General features: G+C 39.9%; 1 protein-coding gene across 27 annotated transcripts in view; it reads left to right on the forward strand.

Moving 5' to 3' along the window:
* Positions 1 to 23,234, forward strand: part of PARD3 (par-3 family cell polarity regulator) — a 453,149-nt gene that overhangs the window by 36,850 nt on the left and 393,065 nt on the right. For all 27 annotated transcript variants that reach the window (XM_040546998.1, XM_040546987.1, XM_040546992.1 and 24 more), the window contains exon 2: positions 12,304 to 12,405. In XM_040546998.1, coding sequence (XP_040402932.1) covers positions 12,304 to 12,405 — 102 coding nt within the window. The remainder of the gene's footprint in view (positions 1 to 12,303; positions 12,406 to 23,234) is intronic.

The following is a 23,234-nucleotide window of genomic DNA, read 5'->3' on the forward strand; positions in this document are numbered from 1 at the left end:
CAGAGGCTGTGGTTAGATGAAATGGTTTAAAACTTCAGTTAGCTTGATGTAGCACTGGCTTGGGAGTTGTTTGGGAGCGTATGCTATCTAAAACATATGCTGCAACAGCCAAAAAGATGCTGTATTTTAATCTATTGCTACTCAGCAAGCTCTTTTCTTTTTGCTGTCCTGTATGGTTACAGAACAGCAAGCAGTTTTTGCTCCTCACTGGAACCTAAGACACTATCTTAATGCAAGTAACAGCAGTAGTGGTTAAACACTAATAATTCAAAGTTAGCAAGAGATGTTGGCACCTTCCTATCTCAGCCTTTTGGTGTGGCACCAGTTGGAGAGAGCCCAGATGAATAATATAGACAGGTTTTCAAAAAAAAAAAGACTTGTGTAGTTTCTAAGAACCTGTTTTTTTTTCTAGGGCTCATTAGCCAGGGTTTGCTACTTGTTTTTCTTCCTCTCAAATGTACTGTATTCATTTTAAAGGGATTACTTACAGAAAATAAAACTTCAAAACAAAACTTTTCTGCAAATGTATGAACTGAGTTTTTTTTTGAATTGTTTTTGTTTTTGATTGTTTTTTTTGGCTTTATGAAGAATCCTCAGAAATAAGGATATGGTTTTACTGAAAGCATTTTTATAAAGTCAGTTTCTCAAAGCATGTAAGGAAGTAGAAACTGGAGGTTTCAAACCCAGGTTTGAGCAAGTAACAAATACTTTCTTACTTATCTACCAGAAGAGGAAAGATAATTATTTGTTTTTTACAGGGCTGAAAGATACAATTGAAGGTGGAATATTGTGTTGCATTTTAGTGCATTTCTAACATATTTACCCTGCATACATTTGAGTCATTTATCTGTATCTTTTGCCAGGGTTGACTTTGCTATGAAGATGGGAATTTCTAACTTAGACCACATTATAGGTTAGGACTGAGAGCACCAGAGTGTCTAGAGACACAGATCATGGTGTCCAGGGCTGCAAAAATTAAGCTGCTTTTACAATTTCCTATATGATGTACTCACAGCTCAGTTGAGAAGACTTAAAAGTTTACCTTTTGTTCAAAATAGGGCTTGGCATTGCTTCACTGGTTTTAATGGTTATTTTTTTTTTCTTGCTTTCATTTCAGGTCAAGAAGACTAGCTGGTTTTGCTTCTCTCTTAATCAAGACTTCTGCTTTAATTTTGACGAGTGCAGACATGCTGTTAGAGATTTAAGCAATTTTGGAAGATGCGTAATGGGTTAGAGTTCAGTGCCCTGCTGTTAGCTGCTCCCTATCGCTGTAGGTGACAAGGGAGAAGATAACTAAGGAAGTAAAATGAGGCTGTTAATGCTGGCCCCCAACTTCCTACATTAGTGGATTCATCTTCAGGGCTTAACTTTGCAAGCTTTGCTCATGGTGCTGGGCACTAATGCAGCTAGGTCTGCAAGGGTATCGTGAGGTAAAGTTGGAAGAATACCAGTGTAGTGATTGCGGTGTAGTAAATGGAAGGCTGATGCTTTTAAATCTTTTTTTTTTTTTCCCAATAGTTGTTGTCAGTGTTTGCTTTAATATCTTGGGAGTGCTCTCTGTTGCTGCTGCTGGCCAGCTATGGAAGTGATGGTGAGCCATAAATAATTATGGATGATGAAGGAGAAGAGTAGGTTTTGAGGAGGGAGAGGAAAAAGGGGGAGGTTGTGGTGCACCCGGCAGCCTCAGGAACCAGGTGATTTTTGGTATAAATGGCATTCTGGCACCGTAAATAAGGTTGAGGGAAAAGAGAGAACTTTGAGGAGAGTAAGGGTAGAGTCACTGCAGAGATGAGAGCTCAGGGCAAGAAGGGTTAGGGTTCTCCTGCTAGGGGCTGTTTTCACCACTCAGAGGGTGGGAATTGGGACTCTGGTTTCGTCTGGTTAAACGGGGCTGGCCTTGAGCTTGGGCCAGGCATGAGCTTGGTTATAGATTTTAAAAAGAGGATTACAGCAGATTTGTGAGGAAGAACTGTAACTGATGACCTTTGACCTAAGCATGGACACACACTCTCACCATTCGTTCTGTCTTTATTTTCCCCGTGTAGTCTCCAGCGTGCTATGGTGCTAATTATTCTTTATCATAAAAAAAATGGTAATACCACGCAGCATGGTCAGGCAGCTATAATACAGCCATGCTAAATCTAAGGCTACCTCAGAGTAAAATTTTTTTTTTTAATCTTTATCTTTAGAAGTTATGCAAACATTTGAAAACAAAGCAAATAATCCTTGAGATTATTACTATTAGGAGTTTGGAGGTAAGGTGTTTTCTTTCTTTCACCCATACCTGAAGCAAAACCTTGCAGTTCCTGCTCTGGATTGGCAGTATTCAGAGCCCTGAATTCAAAGATTGGCAAATCTGTTTTATTTAACCTTACAAAAATAATAATGATTGTAATAGTTGTATTTATATAGTGATTGTTCTCAACATTTTAGACAAATGCTAGGAGTGTCTAGAAATGAATGACTGTACCCTTCAATCAGAACCACAAGACAGTATTGAAGTTACACTGCTTCAAAAAGATTGGGCAGTTTGGAAAAGTAATAGCTAAATATTGTTGCTAAAACTTTCCCCCAGAGATGAAAATAAGGCCTGTTTTGGTTAAAATGTCTTGAAAAGTATTTAACGGATAAATTAACATGCTACTATGATTATTTCCACATTGCTTTTGCAGACTAACTGGAAATAAATCTTCCCTGGTGGGTCTGACCCACAGGCACTCATGTGGGTATGCACAGGTGTGTGTGAAACAGCCATCCTGTGCCTCTGGTGCCTGATCCTTGTGGATGCGATGATGGGGTGCTGGTGTGAGGGTCCTCTGTCCTCATGTCAGCCTACTTAGGACACATAGAAGCAGACTATGGTGTGAGCTACAATCTCCACGCAGGTGTGGAGGATGAAGGAAGGGGAAGAATTGCCATTTCCTTGTCCTCCAAATGGTGACAAGGTCATTGTAGTCTTGGGAGCAGTTCTGTAGGGCACAGTGGAAACTCCCGAAGCCTTCAGTCCCCATCTTACTTATTAGCAACAAGCGCAGAGGTTGGGCCACCTGGCAGAGCAAGGGCAGGTGCTTTCCCATATTGGTGTCTAGAGATGATGCATTGGTTCGTGCCTTCCTAGAACACATTTATCCTTGTTATTGAACACACAGTGCTGTACAAGTGCTTTATCTATCTACATAGTTTTCACAGTTGTCTATTGTCTACTTGTGCTTCTGTTTTCAGGAAAAAAAATCCTTTCTGCTTGACTAATTAATAAAACTCTAAATCCTATCAGAAACATAAGATACCATATCGCTGACCTAAAAAGTGATGATCTTTCCTGTGATTCACATAACTTGTGCATTCCTTCTACATGGTTCGGCAAAGCTGTTTGTATTGCAAAGTCCTACCCACCACACTTTGACTTTGAAGCTTCCAGAGGAATAGTAGTCTTCAGGAGAGAGAAGGACATTTCATATTCTTTACTAACTTCATAGCTTACAGGGTGTTGGAAATGTAAGGCTCTGTTTGTAGTAGTTTTTACAACTCTCTCTGCATATTAATCGTAGTTTAGAGCTCATATACTACAAGATTAATTGACTCTGCCCACTGGGGAGCATGTATCAGAATTCGTTGTTTCCATCCTTCATTGTGTTTGATATTAATAGCCCCCAAATGAAAGTCTTATTTCCAGTACATTTCTGAAATAAACGAGGCTCTTCATCTCACGCTGGTTGTCAGTAGACAGCTGTATTTCTGCCCTCCTAAATCTTCCCTTGAAGCATTTTGTCAGACACATTTTTTTTTTAACGTTTAATTGAATAGGTCAATCATACACGTCAGTCTGCAACATCTATTTCTGTATATGAAGACATACACGTGGCTGTTTATTCCAGTAAAATACATTATTCCAGTCTAAATCTAGCTCTGAGTTTGAAGAGCTGTCATTGTGGCTGAAAAACCAATGGAAGCTTAAATCCAAGCAGTGCTGTAATGATGGATGGATGTAAGGGAGAAGCTCTCAGGAGAACTAGAAAACACGTCTCTCTCTAATCAAATTCACTCACGGATCAATTGCCAAGCTACACGCCAAAGATGTTCTGCATTTCTTTCACCATCGTTGCCCAAATTCCGATGTCTGCATAGAAGATTGTGCACCATTATAGTCAGAACATTTTATTACACGTTTGTGAACTCTGGACTTGATTGCTGTGATTCATATCCATAATCTGAAGCTAGTGCTAATAATTATAAATTGTATTTGATGAGCTGTTTTGTTGCATTTTGTTGTTGTTGTTGTTGTTGTGTTTACTATGCAGATTTCTGGCATCATCTCTGCATTACAGCAAAATACTCTGAAAAGGACAAGTTTCTCTTACCTCCCTTGTGGATTTAGCACACTTGGAGGCTGTCGCAGTGCTAGCAGAGAGGTCTAGGATTTTCCTGTGGAGGAATAAATCCCACATAAAAGTTATTTTGCAGTTTAAGCAGGGTGGTGTTACTCAGTGCTCACAACATGGATGTGAAGGAGTTTATAGACCCACTTCATACATTTTCCTCGAATATTTTTCTTCCGCCCCCCCCCCCCCCCCCCCCCCCCCAGGCAAACATGATCACACAGCACAAACGAACAGGAGCGTTGGGAAAGAAAAACAAACAAGAGAAGCGCGTTAATCTGTCACAGACAGACGCGAGGCTTCCTCCCGCGTTAGCTCAGGCCCCGGCGCCCCGAGGGCGGCAGCGGCGGCCGGGAGCCGGCCCCTGCCCTTTGGCAGCGGCACCTCCTAGCGGCGGGCGGGCCGTGCGGCCACCGGCTGGCCCCGGAGCCGCTGCCCGCGGCCACAGCGGTCCCTCCGGGGCCGCCTTCGGCAGTACCCGGGGGAAGGGGCCGGCAGGAGCCGCCCAGAGCTCGGCCAGGGCCCGCCGCGGGGACGGGGAGGCCCCGGGTGGCAGCAGGCTGCGACCTGAGGGGAGGCAGGGGCCGTGCCCCCCGCTCCCCGTCCCTCGCCCGGGTCCCTGCCATCCCCAGCCGTGACATGGGTGTTAGTTGTCTAGGGTACCTCTAGAGTACATCTATTTTACTGGTGTATTTAGGAAATCGTTACGTACAAGGGCTTTTATTTCACAAAAGCAAGAGGTTCCTGTGTAGAAAGGTTGGAATTAGATGACCCTTAAGGTCCCTTCCAGCCCAAGCCATTTTGTGATCCTGCGATTTGAAAGTTTATGCAAACTTCATTGTGGTTAACAGACAAAGTAAGTTCCCTGTTTTTAGCAGCACACTTTTGCTGTTTAGAGCAAGAACCAGTAGTTCCTTGATGCTTTTTTGTACTCTGTAGTAATGCAACACAACTCAGTGTATGGTAGTGTCCCATCGATTCACTGACTATTATTTCAATGAGTAGGCTTTCAGAGACATTTAATTTCTCAAGTGGTCTAATAATTGGCTAATATTTCTTTGGCTATCAGACTTTTGTACTGAGGACTGAAGCTGATGGTGTAACGTGATAAATTTTTAAGTAAATCACTGTTATTGTTGAAAGTAGGCATGTAGGATGTATGCAAAAGCTATCGTTGCTTTTCGCTTCATAAACACCCTTTCCAACATTTCATTGTCTCAGGAAAAGTGATACTGGCCAGATGTTCTTATGTTATCTTGAATGGATTGTTGCTAAGTTAAAGACCTTTTAGCGAGGCTGAAAAAGTATTGGTGAATGTGAAAATGGAACAAGATGCTTCAGTGATCAGACTTGCATGTTTTTCTCTTTTTCATGGCTGGTTCATATCTGCAATCAGTTATGTAACTCTTGGTTGAAGATATTGTATGAATACCTATGTTTCAAAAAAATGAATCCCTGACCCAACCCTCTTCCCAGCTGTAGCTCTCTCTTTCTTGGTTGTACAAAATACTAATAAATTTACTTTAGCGTGGTACCTAGTCCAAAGAGCAATTTTATGGGTTAGGGAAGAAAAAGCCCTGTTTTTCTTTCCTTCGTGGGGCACAGGCCAAGGTAGAGTAGACATGCTCCAAAACTGCTAGGTGGGGAGTGACTGCAGGGGGATTGCCAGCAGAAAAGGAGGAGGTGACTGTCCCTGCAGCTCAGGGCCCGGTAACCTGAGAGTTGTAGGTATCAGTCTCTTTCTGATGCATGCCGGAGTACTTTCATTAATGCTGAGTATTTTGCAGGCTTGTGCCCCTGCAGAGATGGTGAACATCCTTATGTTGAAAATCATGGCTATCTGCCGTGGTGCAATGTCAGCATGCCTAAGAGAAAGCAGTTGTCTTTAAGCTGCTTTCCCCCCTGCTGTGTTGGTGCAGTGCGTTACACAGGTCTGTGTGTCTGAAATTCCAGTGGGTCTGTGATGGGGGCAAGATGCCACGCAAAGCCAGGTGTTTGCCCTCCTTACTGGGCTGTGGGGCTGTGCGACGTGACTGGAGCCCAGCGTCCGTGGCTTTTCCTTGGCACCTGACAGCTTGTTTTGACGGTTCCCTCCTGCAGTACAGAGCTAGACAGGGAAATGAATGAACTCGTTGGCAAATTTTCAGATGCATTAGTTTTTATTAACCATTATTTTCCTTTCAGCCTGTGTTAACACGCCCAAGTGCCATATGCTGCTGAACAGACAAGTCCAGTCCACACCCGAGCCGGGTTATTGTGTTAGTTTTGATCCGTGTGTAGTCTCTTGCCACAAAAGCTTTATCTGTTCTCAGAACACTCAAACAGTGAAGATAGCCACACACGTTGTGATGTACTCTTAAACTCCAGATGATTTTAAGCAGAAGCTAGAAATGCATGCTTACTTTCCCTTTCTCTCTTCATTTACAAATGAGAAGTTGTATTGAAACTTTGGGAGCTGCTCCTGCAGCTCCACACTTCTTTGTGGAGAGTCTCTTTTCCTTTGAGACTTGCACTACAATATTTGGGCACAACTGTCTCATTGAGTGTTTTTTAAAAAATCCTCTGAGGATCTGTGTAATGAAAACCGTCTTAAAAGAAAAAGCTGTAAGTGATATCCAAATCATTTAAATCACTTCACTTTTAGAAAGGTGGTCACAGAGGAGCTCAGGAAGCCGCGATGAGCTCGGCGTGGCAATGACAACCCACTTCCCAAGGTACTTTGCCATGCTAAGAAATATTCTTGCCGTTTCAGCCTTAGCAGATCAGAGAACGTAGGTGTGTGTGGTAAAAATCTGGTTTACCTGACTTCCAGACGTGTAACAAACTGTCGTGGCGAGTGCAACTGGCGTGCACCCGGGTGAAGGCTGAGGTCGGACGGTGGACGCCCAGGCTGTGCGGCCGCAGGTGGGGCGTGAAGGCAGGAGCTGGGAAGCACTCGCTGCCCTGCTCCAGCACTGCTCTCTGCTGGAGGCCTCATGGGCAGGCATCAAACTGAACACAACAGCTTACCCCTGCTGCCCAGCCCCATCGACATGATCGTAGCCACGCAGATCCGTGGTGCTTTGGGACCTGCCTGGTGCAGCAGGTGAGGTGGAATCACAGCAGCAGGCAGCGTTTGGTGGCACGTAGATGTGGAATCTCTGCACATCATAAGGCGGACGGGACATTTTAGGAGGCTGGCTTTCTGTTACATAAATGGCTTCTTCTGATGAAGTTTATGGTGTTCTCTTCTTGTACAATATGGAAAAAAAATTCCAAAGGACAAGCTTCTTTATTGTAACTTTTGATGTTAAACACTTTTATACATTCTTTGAAGGAGTACATTTGCACAAACCAAGACATATTTAGAAATAAAGGGGTAAGAAATCTTTCTGTGCCATTAGTAAGAACACATTGTAGTTTCCATTCCTGTTTCTAGGTATTGTTTTCCACATATGGTCCTTGTTTCCATTATGTGGGAACATGAAATTGTTAGCTGCAGAATATTGATTGATGCTACTTAAATGAATGGTTTTCTCAGTTTTTCCTTTGTGCTTTTTACAAGTCATGTCATATGGAATAAACAGAATATGAGTGACTGCATTCGTACTGGCTTTGCTAAGCTGTTTTTGCTTCCACTCTCAGTGTTAGTGTTCACTTAGCAAATATTTATCTTCCATTATAGAGGACTTTGGAGCAGAAAATGTGGTGCTCATGTGTTTAAATTATAAGTACCTTTATAATAGTCGTCAAGTAGAATAGTTAAATGGGTGTACACAGGAAATAGGAGATCTGACTTGCTTAGACTTGAGCTGAGTGATGCAATATTTAAATGAAGATGTTATAAATCAGGTTTAGCATTACTTCTGTCCTCGTGTTCAATGAAGTGAACTTGCTAGTTCTTCTGCATGCACTAGTGACAAAGACTTATATACAGTTTTTATGAAATAATTGTGCATTGCTAATTTGCACATTGGTAGAGCAGTGTAGCTAATGAGTTTTCTACCAGTGTGTTTTGATACCCCTAAATGCATTGCAGATTTGGACAGTGTAAGTACCCTTTGGAGCAATCACAAGCAAGAGTGAGAGAGATTATAAATACAGCTTTGTTTTGTTGAACAAAATGTGCAAATCTAATTGTAATTTAAAAAATCAAATTTTGAAGCTACAGGAAAATATCTGAGCCTGGGATGTTGCTTTCTTAAACCAGAACAATTCTGAAGCAGGTTTCTTGAAAATATTTGGGCTTTTTAAAATTATCTTTTAACTTTTGTTTAGTATTTTTTCATCTTTGCAGAAATTGACTTCTCCACTTGCTAGACTTGAAGTCCTTTGCACTTTTTATATTTTGCAATGAGCAGCCATTTCCTTCTCAATGCTGTAAGCACCCCTTTCCATCTGCTGTGAGCAGGCAGCATCTCCAGGGGTTGTTGCTGGAGCAAGTCCTTCGTTTGTGAGCCCTCACCTGTGGGCTGTGCACTGCCACCAGGAGACGGTGATCCTGAAGGTCTTTGAGGTGTCCTGAAGGAAGGATTGGACCAATCTACCCCACAGATGAAGTTGTGTAAACTCCAGTAAACTCTTAATTGCCGATTTCCACATTATGAATCACTAACTGTTCTAAGCCAAAACAGTATTTTTTTTTTGAGTGCTTCAGAAAATATTTGAAGACTGTGCCACTGCTATTGCATAGGAAATTACGAATGGCTGTGTGCTGGCTGCAAGGAGAAATGCAGTTGAGAAATGCAACTTGACCGAGCTGTGAATACGGGTACCCTTGTGAAGCCAGTGCACTTGAATTCAAGTCAGAGCTAAGTTTGGTTCACTTTCTTTTGCATTTAGCAAATAGAGCGTATAGGCTTATACAACGTGTGTTTGTTGTAGGCAGAACACAGGGTAGGAATTTAATTTGAGCATTTACGCAGTTTAAATGTTTCCGTCTTGTTTGTTTAGTTATTGCATAGAATTAATTGTTACAGTTTGGGGCCATCTTATTGCTACGTATTTTGTTAGTGCAGTAAAATGACAAGCTTTTTTTGGAGGTTAGTGGGGTTATGATATAACTAATCTCTACCAAATGTGACTCCCCACTAGACCTCTCTTCCTTCCCAAGCCTCCCCCACCAAATCCGTGATTTATGGGAAAATGTTAATAGAGCAAAAGGGCCTCAAGAGCAGGGCTGCTCTGTGAAGTTTGGAAAAGGCTTTAATGAAAAGTTTCATTGTTATTTCATATTTACTTACCAAATCCTGCCAGAGTGAGTTCTTGCCAAACTAGTTTTCTATATTTCTTGTCTGGTCTTGCTAACTTCTTGTTTTGTATCAAGGCCTCGTCAAACAGGAAGAGCGACCAGAATAGCTCAGGTTATGGCACAACAAATAGGTACTGCAGGAAAAAAGAAGGCTATCTGAAACAGCTTATGCAACGCTGAGAAACTTCTAAAGGAACTAATTAGCAAAATGATGCAGCGTATAGCAAAGCTATTTTTAATGCAGATTGAACACACCAAAATAGCACAGCCGTGCATCAGAAGTGGGCGTTTCTGTTATTGATTCCTGATTCTGTAATCTTGCACGTTTCCTTATATTTGCCTTGGAGGTGGGAAATACTCGTGGTAGGAAGGAAAAAAAAAGCCTCCAAGAATACTGAAGCTTTGCTTTGGGTGCTGTTTGTTTTGATGGATTTAGTCCAGTCACTGAACCGCGATTGCAGTTCTCCGTTTCCAATGTTTCATTTTTCACCAAGAAGATTGAGTGATGCACACGCAAATTGTAATGCGTGTGAAATGTGAGGGATCGGACTCTCTCTTAAACCCCAAAGTAGTTTCTCCATTTCTATTTCTGCAGTGAAGCCCAGTTTATGATTCAGTTCTGACTGGGTTTTGAGCTGGAGTAATTAGCAGTGGAAACAAGAACCAAGTCCTTGAGGCTTCCTAGCTTGTCAGTTCTCTTGTGTCTTCAAAGCCTGGGTCTTCATAACTGTGCTTCAGTGTCTGCTTTAGGTACCAGAGACAGAGGAGTATTTCATAATGGGTTAGACGATGAAGAAAGGTGTCTTCCCTTTTAGCTTGGGAGCAGAATTTGCAAAGGCACGTCTTCGGTGGACTTTGCTTTAGAACTCGTTTGTTAAGGGTCTTTGAAGTTCCTTAGCATCTTGAATTTCCTCTGCATGCATGATAATGTGAATAATGTAGTGCTGCTTTAAACTATTTCTGAAATTTTACTTTGCAGAAATGGATGCTGAGTTATTTCCTATAATGCACTACAATGCTAATTGCAGTGTGGGGAAAACCATACATTAGGAAAATCAGCTAGTTTTGTGATAAATACTTGCTTAGCAGAAATTTAAGGTAATGATCTTAATAACTACAGAAATTAGAGAAAACATCACTAATTTAATTTCTGAAATGAATAGCCTAATGGCTGTAAAATGTAATTCTGAAATCTGAGCATCTGATGGTGATAATTTACAGCAGGACTTAAGCTGGATATACTTCGATAGAAATGAGGCAACTTTCATGGTTATCAAATTTCTTCAAAATCATTGACCTACGCTACATATCGCATGCAAAGTTGGTTTTCAAACTTTGGAAATCGTGTTCTAGGATATTACAAACAAAATGAATGTCACTTGATATTCTGCCCTGAAGCATGTTGTCCAAAACTTCATGTCCTCTCGAGATTTAAAAATGCAAATGGATTTAGAGGAATTCTGCTTGTCCCATTTTTTGTCCTGTTCTATCCTTTAAGAAATCAAAGGATTTTTAAGGTTATTATTATCATATTATTATTATTATTATTATTATTATTATTATTATTATTATTATTATTATTATTATTAATTTCTTCCTTCTAGACACTGATACCAGAAAAGATGTTGATGCTAGTTCCTGTCTTTCTAGGAAGTCAGGCACACTTTGCAAGATGGTGCAAGTTGGAAGGTCCTCAAATTAGTCACTTTTTGCAGTCGTGTCTGTTCTGTGAAAGGCAGCAAAGCTCTGTTACTATTCCACCTGTAACAACAGCCCAGGGCATTGGCTTTGTGAAGGGAGAATATTTGAGAAGCAAGAAAACATAATGCATCATGTTCAGGTGGTGTGTTTATAGTGCAACCTTTCCCTGTTGGAAAACAAACCCTTTAAGAACAGCAGGTTGAGTACTAGGCTGCAGCCAGGAGATACGGCAATATGCAGCAGGCACTTTGTGGGTGCATCGTCACTCTGTCAGTTCTGGCTTCCTTCTGTATCAGAATTAATAGTGAAGACTATAAAGCCAGTTTTCCCAGTTACTGGTAGACATATATATCTGTATGCAAACACACATATATGTGTCGTATATGCACATATATGTGTCTGTGTGTGTATCTTTTCTGAATTAACATATGGAGTGTTCTTTGTGTAAGACTCAGATATCCCACCTACCAACTCTACCAAAACACAGGTAGAAAGCTCTTTGATACCACTGCAATATTGGTTTCTACCCATAAGATAAGCTGTTAAACCATTACGACTGTCACGTAAAAAAAAAAACACAAAATAAAGAAACACACATTACAGCTTTCTGGTACAGCTTTGTGCCTGTTGACCACTGTCTGAGACAGTTCATTTTGAGGAGGATGTATTTAGCTTTTATATATATAATATATATATATATGTATATACATTTGGTAACATCAGGAACGTTTTTCTTCTCTGTCAGTGATGGCACTGAATCATGCCTGTCCGATGAAAGGGGGAAGTGTATGTATATATGTATGTGGGTGATTAAAAAAAACCACCTTTGGCTTTATATTTCAATTCACATTTCTTTACAGGAATATGACCTAAATGGGTGTTTTTTAATGTTGATTGCCACGTTAACTATATGTGTGAATAACCTTTTTCCTTTTTAAAAAATATGTATATATATATATGTGATGTTTTTCTTTTTTCTCTCTGCCTTTTATGCAGGATCCAAACTACTGGATACAAGTGCATCGACTGGAGCATGGGGATGGTGGGATCCTAGATCTGGATGACATTCTTTGTGACGTAGCCGATGACAAAGACCGTGTAAGTACAAATAGCTATGAAAGAAGCCCAACGTGCACTGTACGTGGTTAGGACAGTATTCTGTGCTTCCAGCACATGTCTGGAGGTGGAGTCAAACAGTGCAAAGGTTTTAGTTTTTTGATATAGCTTGCTTGATGGGTGTAGGAGTTTGTTACTATTATGATTTTCAAAAAAGCTCAGGAATTATTTCATTTAAATCATGCTTTTTTTTTTTTTTTAAGTTCAAGTAAGAAAATGAGCTGAAATACTAAAAAATAAAAATCTCAAAGGGGAACAATAATGCAAAAACAAAGATTTGAATATGCAAGTTAAGATTTTAGCTTCATGTTGCTGGTCGAATATATGAAAAACGCATGCTATTTTTCAGTTGTGGAGGGTTGATTGTTTGTTTTCGTAAATCGGTTTGGGTGGAATTGCTGGATACACAGACCTTGAGAAAATAACTATACACTGTTTGTGTACTGTGTGTTTGGGCACTGTGTGTGCTTTTTAAGTAGAGATTTAGATCACCATCATCTAGGACGTTTTTCATTATTGGTTGGTTGATTGAGCTTATAGATACACGTGTCTTTAAATTACATGTTCAAAAAGGGTAAGGTAAGAAACACTGTGGCAAACAGTAAAGGCTTATGTAAATATGCCACTCTTCTCTGCAAAGTTGCATATGTTTGCTGAAGGTCTTGAGAGTGCCTGAGCCTGATGCAGACTTCAGTCTGGAAATGCGCTTTAGGACCCTGCTCCCTTCACGGACAGGATCCGTAATTGCCTCTGTTGGAAGCAACAGGCACTCTGAATACTCCTTGAAAAGAGGCCAACTGATGACTCTTCAGTTAATTTTTCAGAAATAAATACTTTGCCTGCAGTCATTTCTTGTGACAAAACTTAATTGTCTTGGTTATTTCAACCAGGACTTTATAAATAAAAATTATGAGAGGAGTCTTGGGACATGAAGACTCCTCGCTGTCTGAAATATTGGGATTACTCAAGCTGTATAGAGTAACAGAGCTGAGTTTTCAGGAATTTCTTCAATAAAAATAGTGCCCATCTAAGATTTCATGAAAAGCTAATTAAAACCTCCAGCTAGTTATCTCATATTCAAGGCCTGAAGTTGTATGATTAGTTTAGCTTTTGCTTACAGGCCTCAAGGAGACTGGTGGAAGCTGTCACTAACTATACACATACATACTTATATATATATATATATATATACACACACGCGCACACACACACATAGAAGTATGACTTATGACTTATTTGAATCATGCACTTCTTAGCTCCTCACGTGCTCCTCCCTTCAAAAGGAGAAGTTTAAATTCTGGTGACTTCAAGACCTCATTTGTTGGCTGTTACCTTAGCTTGCTGCCTTCAAGTGGGGTAATTCCTCCCAGTGAAACTCTGTGGGTGTTTGTGTGTGCATGACTAATAGCTGAAAAACTCTTGACTGCAACTGAAACAAGCAGTGTCATTATTGCAATAGTGTTTTTGTGTACAGATGGACAAGATACCTAATAGCTAGTAGCATTTATTTCCGTGTTTGCCAAGCTCATTTCCTCTGATTTTGTGAATCTGGCATATCTCTACTGGTAGGATTTATAAGTTAAATTTCTTTCCTTTTTTTTTTTTTTTTTTTTTTTTTTAGAGACCTTGTAGGATTGATTAGGAAGGTGCAATATAAACATGCACCGTGCTATATTGGTTTATATCCTTGAATTAATCATTCTCAGTTGACCTTCACATTTGATTCTCTTCAAGCATCTCAATCATTAGTCATTGTTTTTCAGTTTCCTATCTTACATTTTACAGCTGACCTTCCTGGTTCCCTGTAGTTTTGGATTGTTCGCATTGCGTTTTGTGCTTCCTCCATATTGAGTGTATCTGCTAGTTCTGTGTTAGCAGAACCTGATATAGGTCTCATCACTACAAGGTTCTGAGTATAACTCCAATTAGTAATATTTTATATATATACCCACACACTTCAGCTCGTCTTGTTTAAAAACAGATTATGTCTAAACATTTCAATTATCACTGAGGTCCGCATGTTTAGTTACGGTCAAAGTTAAACATAAGCCTATGCAATTTTTTTTAACTGGGACAAAAATATCCCAAATATTGCAAAACTGTAAACTTGGTACCTTAGTTTTCATTTCATTTTCACAAGGAAAATATTTACATTCTTGGTGACAAAGATGGTTGTGCTATTTACTGCCTGTCATGTGTACTTCTGAAAATCAGTTTGCTGTTATTATGATTCTTTAGATGTAAGCATTGTTCCCACAGTGAAAAATATTACAATTTGTGTTTATTATATTGCTTCTATGCCACAGTTGTTGGTGCAATGTCATACAAGCGCAGTATAGAATGTGAAGCAGCTAAGGACCAGCCTGTCCTCTTGCTAATCTTTTCACTCTTTATAGTTAACTATATTAGTCAAACAGAACTCTAAGAAATGTGAGGAATATATTTACCCCTATTCCACTGTCTCCATGGAGAAAGTGTTCTATCCTATAACAAATACAAAGATCCTTAGAGACAGCAGCTGTTTTGAATGGAATAAGAGAAGTATCTTTGTGACAGCGTCCTTTCCATTAACGTGCAGGCTGATAGGGTGACTTTATTTAGCTTTTTCTGTCCCTGTATTTTGGTATTCTTTTGTCACTTGGTAAAACAGAACAGAAGAGTAAGGGTTAACCAGTTGCTCTTTGGAATAATTTGCAAAGTTCAGTGTTGTTTACCCCTTAAAAAAAAAAAAAAAGAGAGAAGAACGCAAAACAAACTACATGGAAAAATTTGATTTTGCTAAGCTGTTTGTTCCTTTCCGAAACAGCTTTCCTTAAGCCTTTTAACATAGTTCATTGACAAAGTGCATAATGCCTTCTAAATTAGCTGGCATGCAACTCCGACATTCATACTACACAATGTCACTACACATAAAGTTGGTGATGAAGACTTGGCTAATGCAGTTATTTGCAGTAACAGTATTAAAGCAATTAAAGCAAAAGTTAATAAATGCTCACGTGGGTAGTGTTTTCATGGAAATCTTTTTCTTATGCTTGAAATTAAAAAAAATTGTCTAGGTTTTGTTATGGAAGATAGTTTCCAATGGAAATGCATCAATATTCTCCCTCCCTCTCACCCTTCATGAATACAAGTGGGTAGTCTTTTTTTGTTGTTTTTTTTCCTTACTGTTTGAGGAAGCTCCTTGAAATGCTTGGGCAGATGAATGATGAATGTCCAAGATCTCTGCACCAGTACAAAAGGAGAAACAATTCTCTTCAATTTGCTTTCAGTGAATGTATAGCCTATTTCAATTATTTTAAAAATACATGGTTCTTGTTGTCCACGTAGTGATTAGAACAATATGTTTAAGTTAGGTTAATAAACTTTTATTTGGATTTCTGTTACTTGTAGAAGTAGCCTTTCATTTGAAGGTTTTCAAAAAAACATATGTCAACTTGTCAGGTTTCCAGCTGGATGATAACATAATGGATGACTTCAGTTCTTACTAGGTAGACATTCTCAGCAGCAAAAAAAAAGTCCCTACCAAACCCAACGACTACCCATAGTGATGTTTTTTCCTGGCAGATCAAAGCACATAGACACTTCAGTGATCCTCATACTTTGTGTATTACATGGAAGTACTTATTCAGGGGTCCCATAGACTCTTGTTTGTCTATGGAAAAAAATATTCAAGACATTGTTGTGTAATCTCCTATTTTAAAAGTGTGTGTCTGAACATTACTTACTCCCAATTGAATTCTCACTGAAAATGTCACTAGTATTTTGGACAATTAAAAAAACCAACAATGTGTAATTATATATAATTCTTTCCTTCATAGTAATGCTCAGACTGTTACTCAGTGAAAAGCTTTACAGACTACAATGTCTGTTCTCGGTGCAGCTACAACATTTCTGAGAAATTAGAGGCTTTCCTTCCCAAGAAAGCAATGAGGAGCTGCCATTAAGAGTTACTGGTTTTGGTAAGCAGCTGGACAAATAGAGCTTGTTTGAAACATTGCAGGGTATGAAGCTAAGGATAATTATTAATAAACTCATTTACCCTAATGTATTACGTTTTTTTTTAGCTTGTGATTAGCATCCCTTAGCTGTAAAGGCATTTGCATCTTATGATTTCACTCATCACTGTCCTAATAAATTCAACACTCTAGTTCTCAAAAATAACCACTGTTAATTTGCTGTATTTTGGTGTATACTTGAGTTACAGTCTGAGTAATGTTCTCTCAACTGAAAAATGGGCTTTCTGTGCTGGATTTACCATTTTCAAATATTTGGTCAGGTCTGCACCCTGCATAATTCATATTTATGTCCACTTAGTGCAGACATACAAAATGGAGCAATATTGATTGGTAGTGTCTGCAGTGAACTTTGGTGCTTACCACAGTGTTTGTGTGCATGTTGGTCATATCTGGGTCAGTGTAAGATTAAGGTGATGTTGGTGCTTGGTGCTGGTGAGGCATACTTTGAAATTCCTAGAAGACATGGAAAAAAAACATTGCTCTTTTGAGTGAAATACTGCCGGTGGAAATGGGATGAATATTCATTTAATATGAACATTCATTAATTAAATATTAACATTAATTTAATAGATCTATGTCAAAACAAAGTTCATAAATGTTCATAATCTTGAGTTAGGTAATTTAAATAATTAAGTTGCAGCTGAAATGCAATGAGATCAATTGCAATTCATTTTCATCCTCTTTTTGGAGAAACCTACAAATGCTCTGTTAGGATTATTGTGAATTTAATACTTGGTTGTTTCTGTCCTGATAGGAGAAAGTCTGACGAGTTTCTTCACGCAGTATGAAGGCATTTTAGGAAAATTAGGCATATTATACTTTCCCAGCATAGTGGAAAGGAAATGAACTTTCGGTTTTTGTGTTAAACATACAGTCAATTCTAAATAATACTGTTGTTTTGTTTACTTCCTCTTGGAAAGCACTGTTGAGTTAGAGAGGCATGTGATACACAAAATGTGGCTTCGGAAAGGATGACTCTATTTGTTTGTAACAAATGTTGACTTGAAACCAACACAGAAATAACTCTATTTTGAGCAGATGCATTATGGTCCTAAGGTTAAAGGCCAGCTTGGGACTGGACAGCTGTGACTGCAATATCTGCTGCTATTGATTTTTGGTCTGTCGCTCTTATTTTTTGGGAGAGTTATGCAAGGCTTCCAGTTTTATAGTAAATTCTGGGTAGACCAGTGACAATGTGATGCTCGTAGAAAGAATGGGATTCTGGTAACCCGGTGTCTGTTTATTCTCTGTGATGTTAAGGAGCTTTTGAACTTGATGAAAGTTGCACAGATAAACTTGCGTTATCTTTAGATTTCCATCAGCACATAATCAGTACTCAAAGTAGTGTTGTTTGTTCTAAATTTGGGTCTCTCTGCCTCATTTAAGCAAACTTACAGCTGCATTTACATTTGAATTTTCTTTGACTTAAGAAACTTAAGAATTTAACCCGAAGAGTGTAAACAGAGAAGAACATTTTTTGTTGTGCTTCTAAGGTTTGTGTGCCTTTGGCAGATTAAAGCCCTAGAACATCTAGATCCAGTGCAGCAAATCTGATAGCGGAACCTGAAAATGCCCCCAATACTTCTCAAATATATACTTTGAATGCCATTCTCTTTCCCTTTTTTCATCAAAACTGCCATAGAATTAATTTTTAACTACTACTGTGTTTCTCTGCTACAGTGTCCAGCTTCTCTCATTTCGTTCTGTGACTTCCTTCGCTGTATCCCAGGAAAGCAGAATGACCTTGAAACAATTTGTTGTTACTCATAAGTGACTTGGCAAAACACATTTTGAGCATAAGGCATTCTTTTCTTGTAACAGCTTAAAATAACTTCTTGTGCAGCTGAGCTTGGGAAAGTATTGATATTGGGAAAGAAACCTCTCATACAACAATTCCATGATTTTTTCTCTAATAAAATTTAAAAACTTTAGTTTAACAATGAACTCTTCATGTCATCTAGTATTGTGCAGCATGTTTTATTTTAAATACATTTTGACAGAATTGGCAATTTGTTTTTAACTGACAGGTGGATAAAAACAGAATGACTCTGTTTTAATGTCTCAGGTTTTCTAGCTTTAACACTATTGACTTGTTATTAGGGGGATGGCCAGAAGATTTTTAGGTTCATCTTGCTGATGGATTTAAACCAAGGGAAAATCAATGTCCTTTAGATAGGTGGTATTTAATGAACACATATTTGGAAATAACATACTCCAAACATAAACATTGTGTTCTCTCAAATAATTGAATTAAGATGCTTGTAGTATTTCTAATAAAATAAATTTTAACTTCACAATGTTTACGGATGAGACTAACTCCTATGGAACTGAGGAAATACAGGGCATAATATACTAATACCAAAACGTGTGGATTTTCCAGTCACTAAGAGATATTAGAGCTAACTAAAGGTTTTATCCCATCTGAATTTTATATCCCTTTCAGTGCTGTCCTCCAAATTTACTCTCATTTAATCTCATTTACTTTTTCTAGCTCTGTAAAGACAGCATCTCTGTTCACGATCCATTGTTTATTTTGGGGATGAACTGCAATATGCAAATTCCCTTGCTGAATTACTGAAGTAGTTGTATCAATGCACTAACAACTCCCAGGTAAGAGAGGAATGAAACTGAGACAATTTTATTATTTGGAAGTTAGTTTCCATGGAGATCTGAAGAGCTGTGGGTAGGGCTGACTTCTGAAAATTAAATAATTTGGTGAGAACTGTTCTTTAAATAATAGTGGGTTCATGCATGAACATGATATACTGGGGAAGACTGCGACAGTGTTGTGAAAGTTGTGCCTGACAAATCTGCTGGAATTCTGTGCAGAAAGAAAGACCTCAGCAACAGCGACTTGTTAGTGTAATCAAATAACCCACGAGCCTACCACAGGATGAAAAAGAGGGTCTTATGGACAAGTATGTGATGGAAAGTAGGACATCTGTGGTTGCGCATATTTGCAGTTGCCCTGGAAGAAAGCAAAGAGGGATTTGAATACCGGAGTGACACACTCCATTGCTGTGTGCGAACCCGAACGTTGGTAGTGAAACGCTGGTTGGGGAGTTGCAGAAGTGTCCCGTGCTACAGAGGGAGTACACAGTAGCGTGGTTCATGAAGTAAGATGTTGGCAAACGTGATGTGCTTTCAGTAAAAGACTCCCTTAATTGAATACACAAAATAATGAGTTCTGAGCTAGCTATTATATTTGGGAAAATGTTCTTGGTTTTGTAATAGATCTCTGGAAACATGGCTTACAGAGCTCATACCTTGCAGTGTGAGATGTAACAGGAGAAAATAAGGCTCCCAGCAGCTTGCCCTTGTGCTTGCCTCTCTCCCACATTGTTGTCCTCTCCTGCCACTTACCTCGTGCAGGCTCTGGCACTCTTGACCCTGTCTCTCAGCCACTTAATTCACCAGAACGCCAGAGGACTCACCCTTACAAAAATAACTGAATGCTTTTCTGCTGTTCCACCGAAGGACCTGGCAAGGTGGTGGAGAAAGGGAGAGGACGTCGCTGCTGGGAGCAGCTGAGGTGTGAAGGAAGAAGAGGGAGGGTGGGAATGGGAGCAGGAGGAAGAGCAGGGTGAGACCTTCCCTGTCAGTGCAGGGAGGCTTCTGGTGGCCGTGGAGCCACCGGGGGGGTCCCTGCGGTGGAGCAAGGACAGGGAAGGGAAGAGGCAGGCACCTGGTGCTCTACGTGATGGTGGTGGGACTTCAGGCTGCCTCCAGCCACCAACCACCCAACAACCAAAAGAGGTTTTGTACACATAGCTAAAGCACAGAAGAGGTGCCAACGCTGATTCCAGGTGTAGATTAAAGGTTTCTTCAGCAGCAGTGCCTAAATGGACCAGGGGTCTCAGCCTTGCACAGAGGATGAAAGTGGCAAACTGTAGTTGACTGTAAAATCACCAGTGAGGTTGAGGAATTCTTCTTTGCCTTTTCAGTGCAAGATCCTAAAAGAGTGTAGGCTTAAATTAAATCTAAGGAAGAAATTCTTCACTCGGAGAGTGGGGAGGCACTGGCGAGGTTGCCCAGAGAAGCTGTGGCTGCCCCATCCCTGGAGGTGTTCAAGGCCAGGCTGGATGGGGCTTTGAGCATCCTGATCTGGTGGGAGGTGCCCCTGCCCATGGCAGGAGGGTGGAATTAGATGGGCTTTAAGGTCCCTTCCAACCTGAGCCGCTCCATAATTCTCTGGTTCTATGATCTGGGGGCATCAGATGAAGCTAAAGTTTTCATTAGCAAAGCAAATGAAAGGAGATACAGTTCTTGGATAAAATACTGCCTGTTGTTTTCAAAGAAACACGATTAGCCTAACTCATAGGAGTAGCTACTTGTGAAAGGCTTTCAGACGTTCCTTGACCTTAATTTTTACGGTGTATCAGAGTATATGTGGTTTTTGGCAGATGGTGCAGATGCTTAAAGAAGTTTTGAAGGGCTGTAATTGTTTTTGAGATGTCATGGTTTAAAAGTACGCATTATGCTGGCTTAACTGATTATGTTTTACTCTTCAGAAAGATGATGCTGGTAAATCATGGGAAATGTTAATTTAAATATTTAAATTGTTTGTAAGTAGGAATCTCTTTAAACTTCAGTGAAAACCTCAGTGTGTGGAAATGATGATGGTCTCACAGTGTCTAATGCTGGTAGCGCTGAAGGTCGATTTGTGGCTATGGATGATGGCTGCTACAGTATTATAAACTCATCATAGTTAAGAGACACTGTACAAAAACTATTTAATAATTGATTTTTTCTCTCTATATCTTGTAATAATTATAAGATTCACTAATTAGATGGAGTTGTAGATAATATGAAGAAGTGTTTTATAATTCTTCACAGTGTAAATCTCACAGTGAATCTAGAATTAGGTCATTATGGCTAATAAATGCATGATATTCTGATATCTTTTCATTAATTTTAGCAAAATCAGTTTGTCCTAGAGGTGTGTTATTCATCCCACAACAAAAGAAAAAACTGCAGTTAAGGTTTGTTGTGGGAATTCATTGTCTTCTTAGTCACTGATATCATCAGGTCTTAAAAGAAACACTTCACAGCAATAGCTTCACAGATATTTCCTAATAGAGATGGTGAGACTCGTACACTAGAGGACTGACCCATATTAAAGCTTAATTATAGTAATGGATAATCCTGCAAGTATAAATTATTCACGGTTGCTTTGTACGTGAAGTAGCGTCATGAATAAATTAAGGAAAAGTTTCTGGAGAAGACCCTGGACAGTGGCATAAGTTTGTCAAAAGAAAGTTTTCCTTTTTGTCTTTTAACCCAGATCTGAATCTGACGCTGTTAGATTTGCAAGCACATTCCCATCGGTGCAACTTTGCGCTTTGGAGATGTTTTGTTTAATCAAAATCAATAGCAGGGAGTCTTGGGCTTCTACACCCTCGTAGTGTTCCTTGACTAATCTGTTATGCAAGGGAAACATTCCTACCTAAACACAGGCCTGGTACAAAAGCTGCAATCTCAGCTGTCTGATAAGATTCCCACACTGTCACTAGGCTGAGAATTCATTTACATTGCCCTCTTTTCCGTCAGTACTAATAGGTCTTAAATGAGTGCTGTAACTTCATAGTTATTGCCCAGAAAGGACAGTAGGATCCATACATAGGCTTGGACGTCATTTTCTAGAAGGCTTAGTAGCTAAGTACCTCCTAAGTAATGTGTAGCGTGAATAGCCTTTCTGACAAAGGGATGACTTGAATCAGGTTAAAACGGGGTCTCTAACGAATGGGGCAGCTATCTCATGCGAAAGGTTCCTTCAGCAGTGCTTTGGGTCCAAGAATAAGAAAGTAATGCTGTCTTTTTGGGGGAACTTTTCAGCAGCCTGACTTTTCAGATACCTTGTTAGTAGTAGCCTAGAAAGGAAGGAGTTAAGAAGATGCTTTGAACCCAAAGTCTTCTGCTTCATCCCCACACCCTGTTGGTGTACTTCCACACCCTCCTGGTGTGTAGGGAACTACCTTCCGTTCACCTTTAGCGTGCTCAGCAGGATAGTCACTACATTTTTCAGATTAGCATCACTGCTGAAGCCTGTTTGAGTTTATACAGCAAGAAGGAGTTCTGCCTGCTCTTCAGTGACACGCAGCATTGCAGGACCATCGCCTTTTTTCATCTGTACATCCTGCTGGAAAAAGAGATTGTTCTTAGGTGGGCTTGACTACTTGGAGGTTGCTTCACTTCCTACAGGACTGAAGACTGTTCGCTGTAAGCTCGGTTGGAAGCTTGATGGTACTGAGGCTTTGTTTTCTTGGGACACTGTTTGCTTGAAGATCCCACATTTTGGTGGATGAAATGGCAGACACACCTAAGAGGAAAATTACAAAGAAGTCGTCGTCTTTTTCATACGATCGTCGGAGAGATTCAGTGAAGGTTAGGAGACAGTCCAAGTCTCTTAGCTTTAAGTCAGCTACATTGGGTGCTCAGAAAAGACAGGCAAAGAAAAAGCAGGTTTGTGTTTGGCTGTTTCTTAAAAACATATCTTTACTTCCAAAATTCGTATAAAGATTGTAAAACTTGCTTTGTTAATGTGAAGCGGAAAGCAGTCTGCTGATTTGCAACCCGTGTGTGAGTACGTATGTGTACATATACAAGCTTGTGGGCAGGTAAAGCTGGGGTGGCTTCTTTTTTCTCTCTAACATTTCTTGTGAGCTAGTGAAAACTTGTGGTGTGAACTGGATTGCAAGAAAAGCCTCCGACTTCTTTGCTTTTGAGATTTCTGTTTTGTTGTGGGGAGCTGCCTCTGTAGCGTAACACGCACCCCGTGAGCTTTTGGTAGCGTTT

Source organism: Cygnus olor, chromosome 2 (genome assembly GCF_009769625.2).
Source record: "Cygnus olor isolate bCygOlo1 chromosome 2, bCygOlo1.pri.v2, whole genome shotgun sequence".
Lineage (NCBI taxonomy): Eukaryota > Metazoa > Chordata > Aves > Anseriformes > Anatidae > Cygnus > Cygnus olor.